General features: G+C 42.3%; 1 protein-coding gene across 6 annotated transcripts in view; it reads left to right on the top strand.

Annotated features, from left to right (window-relative positions):
- LOC111924121 (uncharacterized) overlaps positions 1-21,412 on the top strand; it is a 36,590-nt gene that overhangs the window by 5,841 nt on the left and 9,337 nt on the right. Inside the window, exons 4-6 of one of the 6 annotated variants that reach the window (XM_086861449.1) lie at positions 3,101-3,243; positions 18,984-19,522; positions 20,804-20,870. In XM_086861449.1, the coding sequence (XP_086717575.1) occupies positions 19,061-19,522; positions 20,804-20,870 (529 nt within the window). In that variant the 5' untranslated portion in view covers positions 3,101-3,243; positions 18,984-19,060. Of the gene's footprint in view, positions 1-3,100; positions 3,244-5,965; positions 9,401-13,890; positions 13,982-18,983; positions 19,523-20,803; positions 20,871-21,412 lie in introns of those variants that run through there. The other 5 variants (XM_086861453.1, XR_015278936.1, XR_015278925.1 and 2 more) reach the window with 5 other exon arrangements.

Below are 21,412 nucleotides of genomic sequence, written 5' to 3'. Positions count from 1 at the left end.
CATGCATTTGATTTCCTGTAGCTGCATGTCAGTATTAGGCTGCAAAATTTTTCTGCTGCGTGTCTGTCACATAGAGCATATGTGTAGTGTGTAACATTTGTCCAGATGTAATATGCATATAAGGTGAGGGATAGTATGAGGAAAGCAGCAATATAAACTACTTGTATGTTTTTTTTTTCTGGTGTGAAGAAGTGCAAAGTAGAGTTTTTGCATTTCCCATCTGTGTAAGCATTGTCTGCAAGAAACAGGTGGAAACCTTCAGAAATAGTCATCAGAACTATGTTTTACAAACGAAGTTCCTGATAGCTCCTGCAAAATACATTTTAAGTGTGTGGCACTTGGTGCTCATAAGGGGGGAAACTAGAAAGCAGAACTTGCTTTTAGGCCATGTACTAAATATGGAAGCAACTGTGGGAAAGTGTTTTTAAGAGTTTCGTCTTCTAGCCCCACCTCAAAGGAAGGTGCATATGAAATTAGTTCATGCATAAGAAATTCACAGCTGGAATTTGGCTACACAGTCAATCCTGCCTGGTAGGTCCCAGTGAGCCAGACTGTGGCATCATAGAAGTGAAAGTTGAGTCTACAGAAAAAGTACATGTGATGCAAAAATTCAAGGCTAGGAGTTTTGTCATACTATGACAGCTTTGACCTGTCTTGGCCAACTCAGATTATGTTAGATTTGTGACAGATACAGGACAATCTTTAACCAAATACTCTTTAGTTTCCACCCTACCACAATCTTGTGTGATGAATCCTGAGAGAAAAGCTGTGTGCAAGAGCTTAACACACCACATCAGTGGTCTCAGCTTTACATGGCTGTTGATGAATAAGATAGCCAGGGAATTTGTTTGTTTCCACGTTGTTCATAAAAAATTGCCCCCATGAAATTATAGATTTTCTGAAAGGTGGTATTTACCCTGTTCAGGTAACATAGAGATGAGCTCTGAATATTACTATTAAGAATTTGGAGACCTTGAACTTTCTGTCTTTTCTTCTTCATCTTTCCATGGCCTATAGTGCTGGTCTGTAACCAAATGTCTATGAGTCAAGCAAGAGTCAAGGTGAGACTCTCCTTCCGCTGTGCAAAGAAATTACAATAACCCAGCTGTGGCCAATTGTATTACTTGATTCACAAGAGCACAAGACAATGAAAGGTTTACTGGGATAGAACTAGTAATCTGTGTTTTCCAGATGAAGTTGGAAACACAGTTTTTTTATAGAATACAAACTGAATATGAGCTCCTTTTGAATTTTATAGAATCAATAATGTTTAAAAGAGGAACTTTGCAATAGCACTGTGCTTCCTCTGGTAGCTTTTCTTTTTTTAATTTTAGGAGAAGGCACTGAATTCTCACTTCCTCTTTCATTGAATAACTCATGTTTCTACACTATTGCAATATACAGTTGTTTTATTTTTAGATTATGGTTATAACTAATATATTAAATACTGTCATATTTCCCTCATGATAGCTTGAGTGCCCATTTGTCAACAAAATATAGTACTCTTGCACAATGATACAGCCATCTGCTGACCACAACAGAGCTTTCTGTGAGAATAAGTTAAAAACAAGCTTTGCCCCAGCAGCAGAAGTTAAAATCATTCAACATCTTAGGTATTCCAGCCAGAATCACACGCTTTACTGGTCTTTCATGTTCCTGAGGAGCATAGGGTTCCTATGTACTAGCTATGTCCGTGGTGGCAATTTGAAGAGTTTATTGCGGGACATATTAAGGAAGGATGTGACTCTGGGGTAAAATTGTTGAAGAAAGTATTTCAAACAATATAGCTTGGTTTTGAAGAAACTGTTCCTTCTGCTCCAAAAATACAATAAGCATAAAAAACCTTTTGCTGATAATGTTTCTCTGAAAGTAAGGAGATTACTTTCTCAAACAGACTTAACTAATAACTTCAAGCTCTTAAACAGTTTTGTCCAGAACTTCTTGGACAAGGGGCAGTTTATGGCTGTACTTCAGCAAAGCAGTCCTGTTGTCCTGTACTCATGTTCAGTCCACCACGATTAGTGTTTATGCACTGTGCTTCTTATTCATGTTTTGTTTTCTGATTCTGCTCCCTTTTTGTCACAGTAGCATTAGTCTTCATTTCTCATATTACTTCTGAACATGATTAAAATTGTGTACTCCTCACATTTCACTCTTCAATAGAACTTTTGCTCATTTTCAAATGAAAATCCTTTGCAGTAGCATTTAGATTATCCACAGCTGACATAAACTTTTCTAAGTACAGGTAACTGTCGTAGAATGGCAAGTATGTGTATTGCATTATCCTGGATTTAAAAAAACATTTTGCAGAGACTTTTTAGAAGTTTCAGATGTGAAAAATAAAATGTGAAGGCTGTCCTAAATTTTAATAAATGGGCAAAGAAAAGGTGAGGGTTTATGAGTCTATAATGAAAGAGAGGTGGTGTGGAATGTGGAGAGTCTATGGAGAAACTTGAAATAGATCAGAAGTTTGTGTTTGATAGAAGTGGGTAGCCAGTGCCAGCTAAGGAATGCAGAGACAAAATGATACAATAAAAATACTGTTAGAATACTTATTAGAATATAAATTTATTAGAAAATAATTTTCAGAGCAAGAAAGAATAAATGAGAAAGGAAAGACCACATCAGAAAACCATGGATAAAGATATGAAATGAAAGCCTTGCTTCAAGATTTGATGTATGGAAAGAGAGCACCTATTTTAGAGGTGCTGAAAGAAAATCAGCTATCTCTAGACACAGCTGACCTGGGAAGATCTGAGTCAAAGATGATGCCCAGTTTACAGCAGAGAAGGAAAGCATGTGGAAGCAAGTATTTTCTTAAATCTTCACAGGCTCAACTTGAGCTTCAGTTGCTATCTGGATAAAGAGAAAAGTTGAAAAACATACACTGCAAGTGAACCTGGTACATATAAATATGCATTCCAAGTAAATTCAGCAGCTGGCATGTGCTGGTTTTGTTAAGCAGTCAGTATTGTCACATACATAGTATGCACTTGATTTGTTTCTTTTGAAGACTGTAAAGCAAACTTTACCTTGGTGGAAAACTGTTGTAAAAGAGATCAATGCAGCATCTTTAATCACAATTTTCTTCTGTTTTCAGGTTTTCCTTTTCCATGCAGAAAGAATTCCATGTCTCATGATGCATGTATACAAAAGGAACATCCCATTTATGTGAACACACTCCAGAAGAAAGTCTTCAGCATCGATAATTTTGCCAATATGTTCTTGTCTCATGAAGTGAAGGTAGGCTTGACAACACAATATACCACTTTTCCTCTGCAAGGATAATATGAAATGAAAAGTATAATCCTTTTCAAATAAAAATGAAAATTTCCGTAGGTTTAATCTCTCTTATGAGCTTCTTTTCCTCTAGTAACTGTGGGTCTCACATTCTTTCTTTTTAAAGGAAGCTTACATGCTTTCCCTAAAGCATATAAAACTGGTAATAAAGCAAGGGAAATGAAAGTGAAGGACCTAAACAAGGTCCTGTGGAAGACCTGAGCTGGTTTTTCAAGTCTGCCACTGGATATTTGTAACCATGTTACTAGTGACATTTAAAACAACCTAAAAATGTCAAAAGAGCTAAGTGTTGCCTCAGATTGTAAAAAATATTTGGGTCCCATTAGTAATGTGACTGTGCCTGAATGCCTGGAACTCTGCACTTTAACTGTCTAGGAATAAAATCTTTGTGGATGAATGATGGAGAGAGAACACTTCTTTAAGTCTCAGATGTGTTCTGAACATACTTGCATTGGACTGTGACCTTCTCACAAACTCTGGCCAGATAAATACCAAAGAGATCTAGATGGGTGATTTAACCACAGCCCTGAAACTACTGCAAGCTCCTGAAAATACAAATACGGGATGTAAGAGAAACTAATGTAGTATATGAGAAGAAAGACACAGATATTTAGCCTGCTCAACAGCCTTTTTCTTTATGGAAACAACTTTTTTTTTGCCAGGTTAATATTATTTCTAGAAACAGAGGCCAAAACAAACACTCTTCTTGGACTATCTAATGAAAATCTATCTTGAGTAGAATAAACTCAGCTGGGTCTTGATCAATCAGTGTTTGAAAGATTTCCAGTTTGACTGTTAATGTCATTTTTTGCCAAAATCTTAGGCTTTAAATTTATTTTAGAACTACATTGTTGAGGAAAAGTCTTTGTAATTGATCCTAGCCTATTTTTGGGATTACCAAAATAAAGTCTTGATGGTGGGCAAATAGCCATACTGAAAAAAGATCCCAAAACGTCTCACAGCTTGGAGCAAAGATCAATGTAAACTGTTTACAAAGGGTATTTGAGAGACCACCAGACACTGGAGCATTATTGAGAAGAGCCTCATGTGTTACTGTGCAGATTTCTGCCCTAGGAACCATGAAAGCTAATTTGCTTGTCTTATACAGCAAGAGTGTGCTTCCTTTCTCAAGGAGAAAAGTAAATCCTTATTTATAGAAAGGCACAAAGAGAAGCTCATGTAGGATGTTTGTTTCAAGAGCTTTTATAATTGCTGGGAAAACACAAAGCACCTGATTTACATTTGTAGTAGAGCACCTTCACACAAGGTAAATGAGGATCAAGTCTACAGTATTTAGTAGCTTAAACAGTCTTAATTTAGTCCTTTTTGCAAGAATAACTCCCCTGTTCTTAAAACTTCAAGGCTGCATATGGAAATGCACAGATCTAAATTGTCAATGCTGCCTATCTGTGCAGAAATCATTCACAGCTATGCCCTTTCCTTTGGGCATGTCTGAAAAAGCTTTCCTCTACGCAAAAGAGTTTGTGGATGTTTGTCTCCACTGTTCTTGGACGAATGAAGATAAAAACTGGAAACCTATAAGCACTCCATAGTATCACTCCTGTGCTGTTTCTCCCATTGTTGGCCGGGAAAATTAGAAATTGTCATAAAATAAAATAAAGAAAAAAATTTGTCTTAGTAATTATTACAACTGAAGTTTTCTTCACATTTTCACCCTGAAAGCAAAAGGCACCAAGATGCATTCTTATCTTTCTTGTAGCTCTGAACTCTGTCTTTTTAAAAGTTACACTGTTAAAAGTTGTGTGCATAAAGATTATCTAGCTATCTTCTTATTTGTTCTCTTTGGCAGCCTCAAGACTGTCTGGTGATATTTTTCAGCATTAGTAAAATATAGACAACACTCAAGAATATTTCATTTTCAATTCCAGGTTCAAGTCCCCATTTTTAACATTTTATACATTTAATGAATGTATGTTTGTCTAAAAAAACAAATAGAAACATCAGATTTCATATAAGTTACATTTAATTTCTTCATTTTTGCCTAGTGTTTGACATAATAATTGTTTCTAACTGTTAGACATAAATTGATTAGAAGGAGCATTGCTGAAAAATTTTCAAAATGTTAAGTATATAATTCCAAAACCAGTTGGTTTCAGTTTGGGTTTTTTTTTAAAGTTTCAAGAAAACTAATCTTAACAGAATCTGTCAACTAAAGTAAAATACAAACAGGACCGTCTTGTCCTACTTCCAAACTGAGATGTCCTGGCACAGAAATTTTGGAAGTGAATGTTAGATTGCTTTGTCTGTTGTTCTTTATAACATAAGACAAAATCTTCTACATATACAGTCTACTGTACCTCTACACATTGTACAAAGCCAAATATTTTTTGTTTAGAAAAACTTTGTTTTGTGATTTGGACTTTCAAAGATAATAAATCCAGTGTTGCACTCTGCCAATTCCTGATTTTGTAGGGTTTGGGGTTTTTTTTCTGCCTTGATTTTCTGCATGACACCATTTATAGCTGTGGGTACTTTACCATACACTGTAGAAAATCCAGGACATTTTCCTCATTTTTCACTCTTACTAGCTTTTAAAAATATTTTCTTTAACCACCATTTTCCCTTCAGGTTCTCTGATGTTCCAAGAGTAGCTGGTACATTTTAGTATGACCTACACCATAATTACATATGTTTACTTTTGCAGGGGCCATGGAGTTTTGACAGGTGGTAACCTGCCACAATTTATTTTATACCGAATATTTAACATATAAGTATGTACAAAACCAAAGCTTTTATTAAGGCTGTAAAATAAAACTTTCATGAGCTGGGAAATTCCAGAATCAAGGCTGCTGATTTAAATTAATTTCTGTCACATTTTTTGCAAATCCCTGAGTATGTATTGATCCAAACACTTAAAAACTGACAAAAGTATTAAAAAACTCAAACCAGACTTTATAATGGGAAAAGCTGCAAGAGTATTACTAGCAAATGATAGTTTCTACTACTTCTGTAATGAAAAAAGCAACAATGGTTAGATTTGAGGTTGTCCTCTGGCCATTAGAAACAGTATATGGAAGGAAATACAGCAGCTAAAGTGGACAAGTTAGGTGTCTCTTGGACTTGCTGACATTGATTTAAAACACATTATTTATGTCCAGCTAGGGACCCTGCTCCACAATTTTTGATAGCCTGAATGTACAGTGATGTGATGTACCTCAAGCACAACTTCTCTTAGCACATCTTCTGTGTGAAGAACATGGGAACACAGTAAAGTCTTCCAAAACTTAGCTCTACAGCTACTCAAGAGAAATCTTCATCATCATTTGCATGCTTTTCCCATTACCATGTTATAAGGACCCGGAGGAAAAAGACAAGACTCCTTGTCAAGGTGCTTTGATCAGGAGAATTTCTGGGCAGCCTGTGATCTGTATTTAACTAAAAACTTCAAAGTAGACTGCAAAAGTATCTGTCCAGGAGATTCTCTCTAACCAAGTATGAAACCATTAGCAAGGATTCTGTGCTGTGCTTCTAATGCTCATGCGGCATTACTGAACGACTGCAGTCAGCAATTAGGAGAACAGAAGGTGACTCAAAGATCATTATTATTTCAGGAGGCTGACTTGTAGCACTGAACTAATGCTGACCAGCTAGTCTAGCCAAGTCTGAGATATTCTTATCATTGTATCATCCAGCTGTGAATGCATCTCTTGGAAACACTATTCTGTTGGCATGTTTTCTGTCAGGAGTTGCTGGTTCACTGAGAGTGAAACATTTCATGAAAGATTATCTCAGTGAGCCTTATAATAGAATACAGATAACTTTTGATAGTCATCTGCAAGGCAGGTCAGCTGCCAGTTTTCCATTCAGTCAGATCTACTCCCGTGTGACAGCCTCTTCCTTGTCTCAGGGACCCAGGAATACAAGGACCTCCTGGTATTCGGGGCTCCACTGCTCTTGGAAGAAATTGTTGCTTTTTGAAAATGCTGTGGATCTGTTTCCCAAATAACATTGTTAGCGGAATTTCTATTTCCTAGGAAATGTTTTAACAGTTTTTATTCTAAATTGGGACAAATTAAGATTTCAAACTGGTAGGATTTTTCAGAAAATACAAAGTCTGAGCCCTGACCAATTCAAAGTATTCATAGTACACCCCAGCTGTAAAATTCTAGATTATGTGAAGTCTGAGAGCCTGAAGCCTTACCCATGGGGCAGGTAGAGCTCACTTGGAGGAAGCAGTTGCAACACAGAGCAGGTCTGCAGAGCTGTGTGCAGCCCTGTGAGCCAGTGCAGGGCACATTGACACACTGATATGATTGTTTTGCAGATAAACTACACTGGGCTGTGGAAACAATGAAATGCTATTAGTTTCCAGCTGTGGTGTATGCATCTCAGTTTTAGTAAAATTAAGAACTACATTGTGAAAAGGATATAGTTTCCTCTTAGCAATTGGAGAAAAATATTTGTATTTCCTGTCTTTGTGCTATTTTGACCAGAGAAGTAGAAGCCACAAAATACTAAACTTGTAGTACTAGACTAAACTGATTTTTTTAATGAACTTGCACAACAATGATTTCAGGTGATTCCCTAAAATTGGTTGGATAACAGGTTATTCCCAAATTTATAAGATAAAAGGAGATTCTTCATATGTTTGTAGCTACACTGCAGAATTGTTGCTGCTGCTTCTGTGCAGGTGGAGATTGACAATATGCATTATCTGAGATCTGTGGCATTGATCTTCTCACAAAGAACAGCTCTTCTTTTTTCCAGTTCTCAGTATCCATATGCCAAGGTAATGACTTCTTCTTGGGTGTAACTTAATAGCACTAAAATACGTCCTTTGAACTATACTGTTTCCCTTTTTTTATTGTTTTCATGAAACCCTGAAATCTTTGAGGGGGCAGAGGGGTTGTTTTAGTATTGTCATTATTCAATGGAGTTTACATCTTCTCCCTTTGGACAGCTGTGACTTTCCATTTCTTTCCCCATGCCAATTAGATGGTAAAGTGTTACCTGTAGAGGTATGACACTCTAGACATCTAAGGGAGGCTTAAAACCTCTCACCATCTTGTGAGATTTTATGCTAGTTCTTGATGGAGGATGTAGCAGAGAGAAGTTCTGCTTCAGTGACATAGCTCTCTCCTCTGTTCATCTAGTTGTTCAGTCATCTAGGGTATAGTTACAGGCAAATCAGTCATCACAGATATCATTGCATGCCATTTTGCATGACATAAAATCATTCAAGGAAGTAAGGAATAAAAGTTTGAGATCTATCTGTTTTGTATTGCAAACTATAATGGTTGTTTTAGGCAAAACTTGGCAATCCCTTGACATGCACTATTACCAGTTCAACTATTACTAGTTCATCTGTACTTTGATTAGGAATCTGTTTATAATGTATAGAATTAATTTATTGAAATCCAACCTAGAAATAGAGGCTGAAGGTTAGTGGACATGAAAAGGGATTTCTAAACAGAAAACTTAGCAGTTCTGAAAATACTGAAAACACCTTGGGATTTAAATTTGGTAATGTTCTGAAAAACAATGAAGAATACAAGGCATTGAGCAAAATCAGGGTGTTTCAAATGCTGCCTGATAGCAAGTTAGATACATTCTGGCAGGATTTGTTTCTCTCTAGTTTCTTTCTCTTTCTTAGCTAATGTTCGTGCAAAAATCCCATTAGCTTTAATGGAAAACCCAAAACTACTCCCATGTTCTTCATCTGGCAAAAGTATTTATTTAACTATCAATCTTCTTTAGAAACCAGCATATACTAAAAATGACAGAAATACTTGGAACACTACCTAAAAAAAGGTCTTGTAAAAAATAAATAATTGAAAACAACCAGAGGAAAAATATTTATCTTGTTCTGGTTTGGGTTTTGATTAAAGAAAAATGTGTATCTAGAAAGGTATGCACTGTAAGCAGTGCTGCTGGATGCAGTATTTATTCAGATTGCTAAGCATGTCTGCAAGGCTTGCAGAATCAAATAGTTGTTCAACATTGCTGTTGTAAAAGATTCTGAAAGCTGGGGAAATAATGCGAGTCTAGATTTAGGTATCTGGGAGGGATTTTTTTCAAAACTGCTGCATGGTTAAACTAGACAATTGAGTAAAATCAATCACGTTGAGTCCTACTGTTATGTATGACTGCTCTGGATTTTTTTGTCGTCCATATTGCAAAATATCATCCAACTCCAAACGTTATTCAAAAATGCTTAATGCAGGTTGTCCGGACTGCTTAAAAAAACTGGCTCATGCAGAGAACGCATGAGAAAGAACATTTTGCTTCATCCAGCTGCCTCAACAAAGAAGCAGGCAGAGAAAATGTGCCGCTGAGGACGCGGTAAAAAAGCCTTTAAGGACGCGGTGCATCCTCCCGAGGTGTCCCCTCCGCGCCCGGTGCCGCCGTGCGGCCCCGAGAAACGCCAAAGCACGGCCCGGGGAGCGAACCCAGCGGGAGCGGGGGGACTGCGAGCGAGGCGAGTCCGGCACGGGGCCGGACGGGACGGGCACGGGGCCGGACGGGACGGGAAGGGCACAGGGCCAGACGGGACGGGCACAGGGCCGGACGGGACGGGCACAGGGCCGGACGGGAAGGGCACGGGGCCGGACGGGACGGGCACGGGGCCGGACGGGACGGGCACGGGGCCGGACGGGACGGCGGGGGACGGGACGGGACGGGCACAGGGCCGGACGGGACGGGCACAGGGCCGGACGGGACGGGCACAGGGCCGGACGGGACGGGCACGGGGCCGGACGGGACGGGCAGAGGGCCAGACGGGACGGGACGGGCACGGGGCCGGACGGGACGGGACGGGCACAGGGCCGGACGGGACGGGCACGGGGCCAGACGGGACGGGCACAGGGCCGGGACGGGACGGCGGGGAACGGGACGGGACGGGCACAGGGCCAGACGGGACCGGGCCGGGGCCAGCCCGGGGCCCTGCTGCCCTCTGCCGGCTGCCGCCCGCCCCGGAGCGCCGCGGGCCCGCAGCCCCGGGGCTCCGCACGCTGCCGGACAGGCGGGCGCTCCCCTCAGGGTCTGCTGGCCTCCCTCAGACGGACTTGGAGACGGGCAAAGCCCACCTCCCCCTGCACGGGGAGAGATAGAGCTGCTGCTTTACTTGAAGATGGGGCTAAGTAAATCCGTTTTGGGTTCTTTCCGGATTTGTGTGCTGGTTCAGAGCAGCAGGGCTGTTTTGTAGCAATTACACTAATCTTTCTTGCGTATCAGATTCAGTTTTGGCACTTGCAGAGGGTGCCCTTTGGGGGATTCTAACAGCATATATTATTTTCTGGACAGACACCAAGCAGGTACCAGTGCCTGACCAGGGATGTAGCTGTACAGACCAGTTCTGTGTGAATTTTAATAATTGCCAGGTCTGAAGAACCCTCCCCAAACTGCATATACTGTAGATGCAGAAGCTCCTTACTTACTTCTTTGATCTGAGCCGCTCCTTTTGTGCCAGAAAACACAGCCAATCTCAAAAATGCCATGAAAAGCAAAAGCATTGCACCAAACTATCCTTCAAACTTGTGAAGCAGGGATTCTCCCTCCTTACACAGTGCCCACACACGGAAAGAAAGCAGGAGTACAACAGGAACAGCTTTATGTGTATTTACAAACAAGTCACTAAGTTCAGTTTGGATGTTCAGCAAGTTTGCTGGGTGATTCTGGTACCTAAGCACCTCTAGACAGTACTTACAAATAGTGTCATATAGCTGAAATGCTCTATACTAGACATCAGCAGAACATACTATTTTTACAAGTATCACCCCCTCCATTTATTGATGCCCAGCTTTTCAGTCATAAGGGATGGCATACACGTGTTTATACTATTTGTAAAACCAATGGCAGCATTTCTAACTGCTGCATTCTGTGCTATAGACACTTCAAAAGTCAAATGTATAACTCTTGTTGGTACTATTACTGATACATTTGCCTATCTAAAAGCTTTTTTTCTTTTGTTCCAGAAAAAATGAAATTGTTATTAAGGTTCAGGTTTGAAGGTAAATTCTGTTCTTATTTTTTGCATCGGTATAGAAAGAGCTCAGATTCAGTAGAGTTGCTCTCAATCTGTGTAGTATCTGAGAACATAATGTCTCTTGTCATTTCATGAATTATTAGCCTGAAGGTGTAGCTACTCTGGACTCATCCCCAACCCTATAGCCTTTTTTATGGCCTTTCTGAAGAGGATCCAAAGATGATCTTAGGTATCTTATATAGCTTTATATGCACTGGCACAGATCCCCAAAATAATACAGCTGCGGTTGCAATGTATTGGCTGCAAAACCTATAAAGGAACTAGAGAAAACACACAGGTATTTGTTTAGAAGAAAAAAAATCAGCTCATGCAGAGCTCCATACTACCACAGCTGGGCTGTGGGAAGGACAAACTTTATCTCCATTTATTCTATGCCTTTTTGTTGAGCTACTGGAAGCCAGAGGAGAACATCTGCTCTCTCAGGAGCAGCTGACCCTGGAATTCTACTTCAGTTGAAGGTCAAGGCAAAGAGTCAAGGAACTGCTGGGCATTTCATGTAGGATCTGGTCTGACAGAGCTGACAGGTATCTCTGTCCCAGGCAGGTGCTCTGGAATCTGGCAGGTCACCAGCCCTGCAGAACTCAGCAGGGGCTACAACCCCTGTGTGTTGGAACCTTTACTGTTGCTGTTGCATAGGGCATTTCAGTTTTGACAAGCCAGTGTTTTCAAAATTAGTAACGCTTAGTCAAAAAGTGGCAAGCCAGTTTGCAAGTGATGTACTTCGTATGCTTTTCCAGTAGCAAGGGAAACAGTAAATGAATAAGCCTGAATTTTAAAAAAAAAAAAAAAAAAAAAAAAAAAGTGGGGAAAAAAAAGAGAGTCACAAGAAGTTTCAAACAATATTTGTGGAGAAAAAACTTTGAAACAAATCAACCAACAAACAAAACAATGCTGTTTCTCCTCTTTCCTGTATAAATGATAGCAAAGAGACTGTGTGAGAGTACTGCAAATATACTCCGAAGAGGCTTCACGTGTGTGAGCCTGTAGATGGAAGGAAGCTGAAGTTAATGAATCAATAAATAGAATTTTCTCTAACTGTTCTTCTGTCCATACCTATTGTATCTGTGCTGGCCGACTTCCCAAAGCGGCATCGCAGTTCGTGCCGAGCTGGACACATACTTGGTGTCACTTTCCCGCAGTAGCATGTGGAAGAGATTAGATAAGCGAGGTGGCTCCTGCTGCGGAGAGTTATTCACGCCTCGGAGCACTTGAAAGGTATGCTGATCCTCACACCTCGGTGTGAGAGCTGCCAGAAACAGTCCGGGGAAGCTTCTTTATCAGAAAGCAAATACCCACGGGCACAGCCACATGGCTGGTCTGTTCATAATCGGTCCTTCGCTTCGGTTCTGCTGCGTCCCTCGGTATCCCCAGAGAAAAAGGCAGCTGCGGTCGTGGTTATCCTTGATGGAGGTTCCTGACGATCGAAATGAGAACCAAGAAATACAAACTACCCGTAACTTTTTCAGCCGTGTGAATTTTTCTTTACTGGAAACTGCGTTGAGCGTGTACTTTACTTCTACTGGGTTTGAGGTTCTGGGTTTTTTTGGCTTTTGGGTTTGTTTTAGTTTGTTTTCGGGTTTTGCGGCGGGGAGAGGGGTTGAGGCTCAGTAAAACCACTCGGAATAAAAGCCAGTCTTTTAAGACATGTACATATCCCTGTCTGGGAGCCGTGGGATAACGCAGCCAAGCGGGGAGAGCTGGAGCCGGGGGGAGCCGCGGCGCAGCCCCCGCCTCCGTCCCACCGCCGCCCCGAGCAGCCGGAGGGGCTGGAGGAGCGAAGGAGTTAAAGGGAGGCGCTTGGGAAATCTGATGCTAACGAAGCCCCAGGAATGTTGCACATTTCCATTCCCCTCCAGCTTTCGGAGGAGGCTGGTCCCCGCTGCGGGCAGCCGCTCCGAGGAGCACAGCCCCGAGGCCACACTTGCTCCGGGCGCCGCCCCGCACCTTCCGCAGGTTCCGCCGGGAGACACCGGGGAGGGACGGGACGGGACGGGACGGGGGTGAAAAGTTTTTCCTGGATTTGGGATGCTGTGCCGGTACCTGCGCAACTGAGGGAAAGAGGGGTGTGGGGGGCGGGGTTCCGCGGCTCTGCACCCCGGGCTAGGGCGGAGGGAGAGGGGCATCTGCCCTGACCCGCCGCGGCCTCTCTTCTCTTGCAGGCGCGGCCGGAGATGCCGGCGAGACGGCTGTGGTGGGCGCGCTGCTGGCTCGGAGTCTGCCTCTCGCTGCTGGGCGCGGGGGGCGGCTCAGCCGAGCCCTGCCGCGGACCCCCGTGCGAGGGCGGCTCCGCTCCCCCGCCGCCCTGCCGCGGACCCCGCTGCGGCGGCCGGGCCGGGCGCCCGGCGCGCTCCTTCCTGCACACCGCCGCTCCGCTGCGGCCGCCGCAGGGCAGGGCACTGCCCGCAGCCCCGCCGCCCGCCTGCCCCGCCGGGGACTGCGCCGCCAACGCCACCCGCCGCGACTGCCAGGGCCTGGAGTGCCGCCTGCTGCCCGCCCGCCTGCGGCCGCGGCCCCGCGGGCCGGGCTGCGCCGCCCCCGCCGAGGGCTGCCCCGAGCCCGCCCTGCTGCGCGCCGCTGACAGAGCCGCGCAGTTCGCGGGGGACGACTTCGGCCCCGCCGCTCCCGAGCGAGGCGGCGGCGCCCCGGGGGTGCAGCTCACCTGCGACGTCAAGCCAGGTGCGGGGCGGCACGAGGGGCCCGGGGCGGGAGGGCACAGCCCACAGCAGCACCGCCCGGCCGCGGCACGTGGGGTTCCTGCAGCCCGCCGAGGAACTGTGGGGTCGCGGAGAGCCGCGGGGTGCTGCGTCTCCTCGAGCCGGGCAGGTGTCTGCTGGGCCAAGGGGCTTCAGCATCTCTGAGAGCCCGGACGCAGGGGCACCTGAGCGACTGCACCGGAGCTCGTTGTTTTGGGAGAGTTAGCAAGAAAATCTGGCACTGGTCTTCACATCATGTGAGGGAATTGCTGCTGTGGTTCCTTTCTCTGCTCCCCTTCATCTCCCCTCTATAAACACGGGCACCTAGGGGACCTAGAGCTGATGAAATGTGGCAGAATATTTTAGTGCTGTTTTTAAACAAGTTTAAGTCTCTCTCTTCACTGTCTGGTATTTCTGGTGTTCTTAATTTATAGCAACACTGTAAAAGCCTTCCATGGGGTGGGTGTATGTTCCATACCCAGACTGGTGCCATTGGTAAGAAACTTGCTATTACTACCAAACTGTCTTGATGTATTAGCCAGGGTAAAAAAAAATTGTAAAGTGTGTCTTACAGTGCATTGTTCTGGACACTTGCCTGTCCATTGACTAGCACAGCTCTGGTGAATTTGGTGTCCCTGTAGGAAGCCAGGCACACCTATGGTTATACTCACAGGTCAACGGGAAGGTTTCTAATTGTCAGGGATTTATGGATATGAAGAGCACCAACAGGTCTTTAATAACCACAAAACAGTTTGGATTCTGCTTTAATGCTTTGTCTGAAAGATAGGAAATATATTAGGAAGGGTGATTTATTTCCCATTTGTTAAAAGCTAATGTAAAGCATGAAGAAGGTAATTTAAGCTTTGTCACATCTGTGTGGCAGATATGAGTGCCATGGCTGCTTCAGACACCAGAGCACATGCTAAACCTACAAGTTATCGAGGTTTACTTAGTGAAGTGATATCTCCAAAGGAGACTGCTGCATTTAGTGATTCCAGTTCCAGGACTGACATTTAAGCCCCCCCGATCATAATGCAGTGGCACTGCCTGCCTTCAACTTGCCTGCAACTGTCCCCAGATGTCTTAGAGAACCTCTGTATGATTAGTGACCAAAGGTGGACAAGAAAACAAGTCAGTATGGTTAACCTCCTTTTTCTCTGCTTCTGTGCGTACTCTTCTTTGTACTGTCATCAAAAATGTCATGCCTCCGTTTTGCCAAGGAGCCCAGGATATTTGCATTTTCTTCATCCATACCAAAGTCCTTCTCTGTGTTATACAAGCCTTGGCAAATACTAAGAACATTCTGCTTGTCCAGAAAAGAGTAATACTTTTGGATGGTGCTGAAAACAGGCACGTTGTATCTCTGTTCAAGTCTTACAAAGAGCATCCAGCTCAGCATAAGCTCTTTCTCCAAACATTATCTTATTCTTTGGTGATCTCAGTCTGTGCTGCCCAGTCTCCAAAACCATCAGCAGTTGCAGCTAACATAGTGACTTACATGCAGCTCTCGTCTTCTGTGTCTTAGGTTTGGGACCTCTGCCCCTCAGATATGGGTCAGAGGAATTAAAGCTGAAGGGTCAGAGGGTGAAGATGTTTGGAGACTCAGAGCTCCCTCTTTCAATTTTATACTCTTTGCAGGCCTGATGCTGGGTAAAGTCTTGGAGGAAGAGAAGTGTGGTTAGAAGTTTCCCTTAACAAAACCCTTGAATGTGTCAAGAATGGATTATGGGCAGTGGTGATAATGGATTTGTGCATTCATCTTCCTGTGGCAGGGAGAAGTGCTCTATATATTGGAGGGAGAGCAGTGTACTGCACTGCCCACTAAACCATGTAATCTCATGGAAGGCGCTGTCGACATGGAACACACAGCGAGCAAACCTGTGATAACACACCAGCTTCTATGTGAGTTTTCACATGACGACCACAGCACCCTCAGAAGTTCTCCTCTTGCACTGCCATTGCCATCAGCTCACTGCTGCAGTTGGTGTGAATGAGTCTTGCTGGAGACATGCTTTTGTCCAGACTGGATGGAGGACATATATACATGTTTTGCCCATTCCAAAGACAGGACCCAACCAAGACCTTCAAAAGGCATCTTTCTCTCCTAGGAGTGGAAGAGCAGCATGCTGAATTCATCACCATCTAGCAGAAATTCCATATATTTGGCATCAGGAACAAAAAATAAGGCATGTTGATTGTCTTTGGTTTCCTTCAAGTCAGTGTATCGGCAAGCATCCAGCATTCTGCTCTGCTTGCAACCTCTAGCATTCTCTGTTTCCCTGAGACCTTCTTTTTAGCACAGGTCAGTGGGTTTCCTGCAGTAGTGCAGAGGAATCCCCATTGGCAACTAGAGTCAAATCTTGCAAGTGAGAATGGTTTGTATTGCAATTCCAGCATGGTTTGTCTACTGAAACAAACAGAACAAATTATGTGATGATAAGATCTCTAGTCTGGGGAAATGCATTGACAATTGTCTGAGGAGAGCTGCAGCTCAAACAGATGTAATATCCATGACAAGGGGAAATGGCTTCCAACTTAAAAGAGAGTAGGTGTAGATAAGATATTAAGAAGGAATTCTTTTCTGTGAGGGTGGTGAGGCACTGAACAGGTTGTCCAGACAATTTGTGGATGCCCCACTCTTGGAAGTGTTCAGGGCCAGGTTGGATGGCGCCCTGAGCAACCTGGTCTAGTGCAGGGTGTGCCTGCCCATGGCAGGGGCATTGGAACTGGAGGAACTTTAAGGTCCCTTCCAAAACAAGCAATTATTTGATGATTCAAGAGACAGGTCAGTGACTGTTCCTGTCTTTGTTTTTAGAGGAACATTTCTGTCAAGGTACCATTTCAGCACATCACTAATACCAGCAGAATGAGATGTTCCTTTGCCTTTGACCTCTCCTCAGACAGCAGGGGATATGGAATATGCTTCCTAGGTGACCCAGAGGCCATTTTTTTACCTGCATTAATTCACCATGCACAGGTGGAGATCTGGTGGCGCATCCCAGCCTATGACTGCCAGCTTTGTGACAGTGCCTGATTAGATTTGCAGTGATTCTTTAGTAATTAAAATATCCCTGCCCTAGTTAACCTGCTAGAAAAAACTGTGTTTTGGTGAACAGAACAGTATGTCGTTCAGCCTGTTAAAAGCCCCATTCATATGAGGTGCAGTCTACTCAGATGCTTGCTGAAGACCATGCCTGATGTCAACCTTCCATGGTACAGGCCAGTACCAGGGGCTCAAGCTGATTCCCAGCATGGTGTCCATGTTTGCAGGTTCATGTGCATGAGGCAGGTGACTGTCACTCTCCACCAGCTTCCCGTCACAGCCAGCACAGGACATCTGCGGGCATTACACAAACCTCTTCATCATCTTTTCAGCCAGTATCACCAGCACCACACCTACTGCCTGGAAGACTCCTGCCAACTGCAGCTGAACCACCACTTCTTTTGGCCAGGTGAAGCTGTTGGAGAGCAGACTCGTAGTCCCATTTCACATCAGATGAGCCCATTGTCCCAGCTATTTCTCAGCAGCACTGTGAGTGCACCTTACTTCAGATGGAAGACTGGCATCCCAAAAGAAGGAATGCACAGAAACTGGGTTTTGTTGTCTTATCCTGTTCTTTGTTAGCTCAAATCCAGTATATTGCAAGCTATCTTAATATTTAAGTTAATGCTGAAAAATGAAAATGAACATGTGCCTTATGCTGTGAGTAAAACTAACCAAACAGTAAAATAGTTTGGGAACTGTAAACAAAAACTGGGTATGGTCTTTGTTCATTGTGTCATCCTTCACATCCTGTGCTTGTAAGAATAAAAATTAGTGCTGCTTAAGAGCAGATGAGTGATTATATGGATTGAGGATTCTCTGCCCAGCAGCAGATAACTGTAGAAAGTAGGGCATGATATTTTCCTAGATCATTTTCCCAGCTCCAACCGTTTGTTGCTTAGATTTCCTGAATCTGATCAATGTCTATCTTTAAGCCCCAAATTGATTTTATTTTTGAAGTTTTAGTGTATGGAACTGCTGCCTTCATTTAATGCCCTTTAATTCTTGTATTGGAAGAAAGACTGAAAAGTCTTTCCATATTTACTTGCTTTAGTATACCTATAATATAGCACAGTCTGGTTTCTTTTTTTCTTTTCCTGATCCTGAAAAGTCTTACCTACTTTCTCATATTACAGCAGTATCATATGTTAGACTTCCCTTGCTGCCCTTTTTGTGAACTTGTGAGTTCTTCTATACTCCTTTTTGAGATGGGGAACCAGCAGTGCATTCTGTATTCAGATACTGTATTGATTAATGTAATGTCATAATGATATATTATCTTCTATGTTCTTCTAATTAATCCTAGGATTTTTTTTGCCTTTCTGACCTCTGTTGGGCACTGAACTGATGATTACATGGCTCTGAAGCCCAACATCTATATCTAAATATATTACTTCAAGATAATTTCCAAGGGGTAATAATTAGAAGTATGACATTTGATCTAAAAAATCTTGGAAATATTTTTTTCTCAGTGAGAACATCAATTCACCTTTATCTCCTCTGAACTTCTTTTTAGTAATTTTATTGCTGCTGCTCAGTATCATAGGCTCCTTTTGCAGCTCTTTGCAATTGACCCTTACTTTTACCACCCTTAATAGCTTTGTATTTGCAGCAAGTTTTATCACTTCATTTTATCACTTCTACAGTGAAAATTGGCCATTTGCTCTTTACTGTGTTTGAACATGTACATAGGAATGATTAATCTGTTATTGATGTGGTGATTAATTTATGCCCTGAAGCAGGGGCAAATGTTGATTTCATAAACTGCTTATGAAATGGAAAACCTTGTGGTTCCATGATGCGGCTACAAAGATAGCAAAGGAACTGACCTTATAATGATGTCTTGAATTCAGTGAGACTTTTCATTAATTTGCTAAAATTGGAATGTTTTTGAAGAGATAATACAAGAAGCTTGGACAATAATAGATCTTTTGTATTTCAGGAGAAAATGAAGTTCCATCTGAAGATGCCCTAATACTACAACTGCATCTCGCAAAAGGACATGAGAAATTCACTGAAATGCTAAAAAGCCAACAGCAGATCATTGTTGATTTGCAGCAAAAACTTGCTGAACAGCAGCATGTGTTGGTTAGCCAGCAACGGGAGATTCTTGAACAGCAAAGAAAAATGTATGAGCAAATGGATCTGATCAAAGTCCAGTATGGCATGCTTTTTGATACAGTGAAACAAATGTCATTTCAGAGTTTGCAAGAAGATATTCAAAATTATTTTGAAAGTCATCTTCATGGACTTCAAAACCAGGTCAGAAATCATCTCCAGAAGTCATACTCTGTGGACAAAGTAGAAGTGGATGCAAAAGTGATTAATGTTGGGGAGTCTTTGCTGGACTGTGGCCTTTGTGAAAGTGATGAATTTTGCAATTTCCAAAAGACACCTTCACAATGTGAAAAATGCACATTGTGTCCTGCTGGCTTTTTCCAAATGACTGAGTGTTCTGCAAACTCTGATCGGATTTGCCAGGTGAAACATAATTATGTATCTTTCAGTTATTGCTTATGAAGCATTGTGTTGGACATGTTGGGATAACATTCTGGAAATAACTACTCGGGGAGCTAGAAAAGTCTGGTTTGGAGCATATGTGTTATCAAATGGGTCTATGAAACTTCAAAGTCTGCCAGGAGTTTTTTTGTGTGTTTCTCTTTAGCATTTATTGTTCTAAATGAGTCACTGGTTTTTCCCTGTTGGGTGTGATGCTTTCCCAAACCTGACAGCTGGCAAGACTTTCATTCTTCTCATCATGGTAGGAGAAGACATCTTAAAAATTTAGTCTTCCATGTTAAATTTGTTTATTTAATTCCATTACACTCTACAGGAGCTTCTAGACATCTATGAAAAGCACAGGAAAGCTTTATTTAGCATAAGTCAGACATTTATTTATAAGTTTGGAAACAGAAGTTGTCAGTTAAAGGAAATGTAAGAATTAATGCCTTCTTAGACATAACACAAATACATGAATACAGAACATGAATATTTCTGCTAAATGCATTTTATTATAAAGTACATTTTATTATCCAACACAAAACTAGCATGCAAGCAAAATAAGATGGATTTTTGTTTTCTTTCTGTCATTAAGAAGTCCTAAGATATACAGACAACTTGATATTTAAAGCACTATCTTGTTCACTAAGTGTTGCCCCCAGTTCTTAGCTTAGCATGAGCTGACCAGCTGGATCAGATGCTGAGAACCTGAATGTGTCTGTCCAGTTCCCTCTCTGCTAGCCTCAATTTTCTTTAATGCTAGAACTTAAAGACAAATGTAGGCTGTTTTTCTTTCCCCTTTGCCTGCTTCAGGGTGAAAAGAGGGCTTGTTGACAGGGAATATTACTTTCTAATTTACTTGTCATGTGTGTTTTGGTTAGCAGCTTCCTCCCAGACTTAATGTTCTTAAAAGCCTTTCCTGACACTGTCTTAATTGTTGCAATGTCCTTAAGATCAATTGATTGATGCACCAGTCTTGGGGATGTGCATCATAGCAAGCGTTGCTTGTGCAACACCTCTGTTCAGCTCATTTGCACACTGCTTCCTTCTGTGGCATCACACAGTGTTTTTGGATACCTGGTTAGGAGAGGTAACAAATCCAAATCAAAATTGTCCTGCTCTAACATGCTTATGGGATCAAGCCCTTCTCCATCCCTACATAAACCTATTACATACAGATGGATGTCACAGAGCCTGAAATGAAATGTTTCAAATTTAAGTTGTCATGTTAAACTCTTTTAATATGATTCTTGTGATTTACAGGACAGAGATGAGTGCACTGAATCTCCAAGCATTTGTGGTGAGAGGATAAAATGCCTCAATACTCCAGGTGAGTTATATTCTCTGATAAATAAAGAATGAAGATAATTAGATCTCCAGGAACAGGCCAAAGAAATAGATAAGGACTCAGGCTTGTATGTTAGTGAGTAGTGATATGCACAGCTTGCTGGAATCAAAGGGGTTAAAAACCACAGATCTGTACGTTTATAGCAGTTCTTATGGCTATTTAGGACATTAATATCTTTTAGAAGCATTGGATGGTCCCTTTTGCCTTATTTTTGTGGGGCTTTATTTGCATTGATTTTGATTTTCTCTTATGACCTGACTTTCTTCTTTTTTATGCTGGTGCCGATAGGGCCCAAATCAAAGATATTATTCCTAACTGAGAAAAATATTTGTCATTTTCCTTCTGGTGTACTGAGGTGGATACCTGATTTGATCTAATGAAGACTCTTATAAGACCTCCCTCCATGAATCTTATTCTCCTTAGCAATAATATTGTCAAATACTGAGGAAAGATCAACAGTTTCCATCATTTGAGGACGCTTTGGGGGAGTTTTTCAGACTTTTAAGAACAAATCTGTCTGGTGT

Source organism: Cyanistes caeruleus, chromosome 1, assembly GCF_971803275.1.
Source record: "Cyanistes caeruleus chromosome 1, bCyaCae1.hap1.1, whole genome shotgun sequence".
Taxonomy (NCBI): Eukaryota; Metazoa; Chordata; class Aves; order Passeriformes; family Paridae; genus Cyanistes; species Cyanistes caeruleus.
Note: the sequence above shows the minus strand (reverse complement) of the source record. Positions and strands in the feature narration are given on the sequence as shown.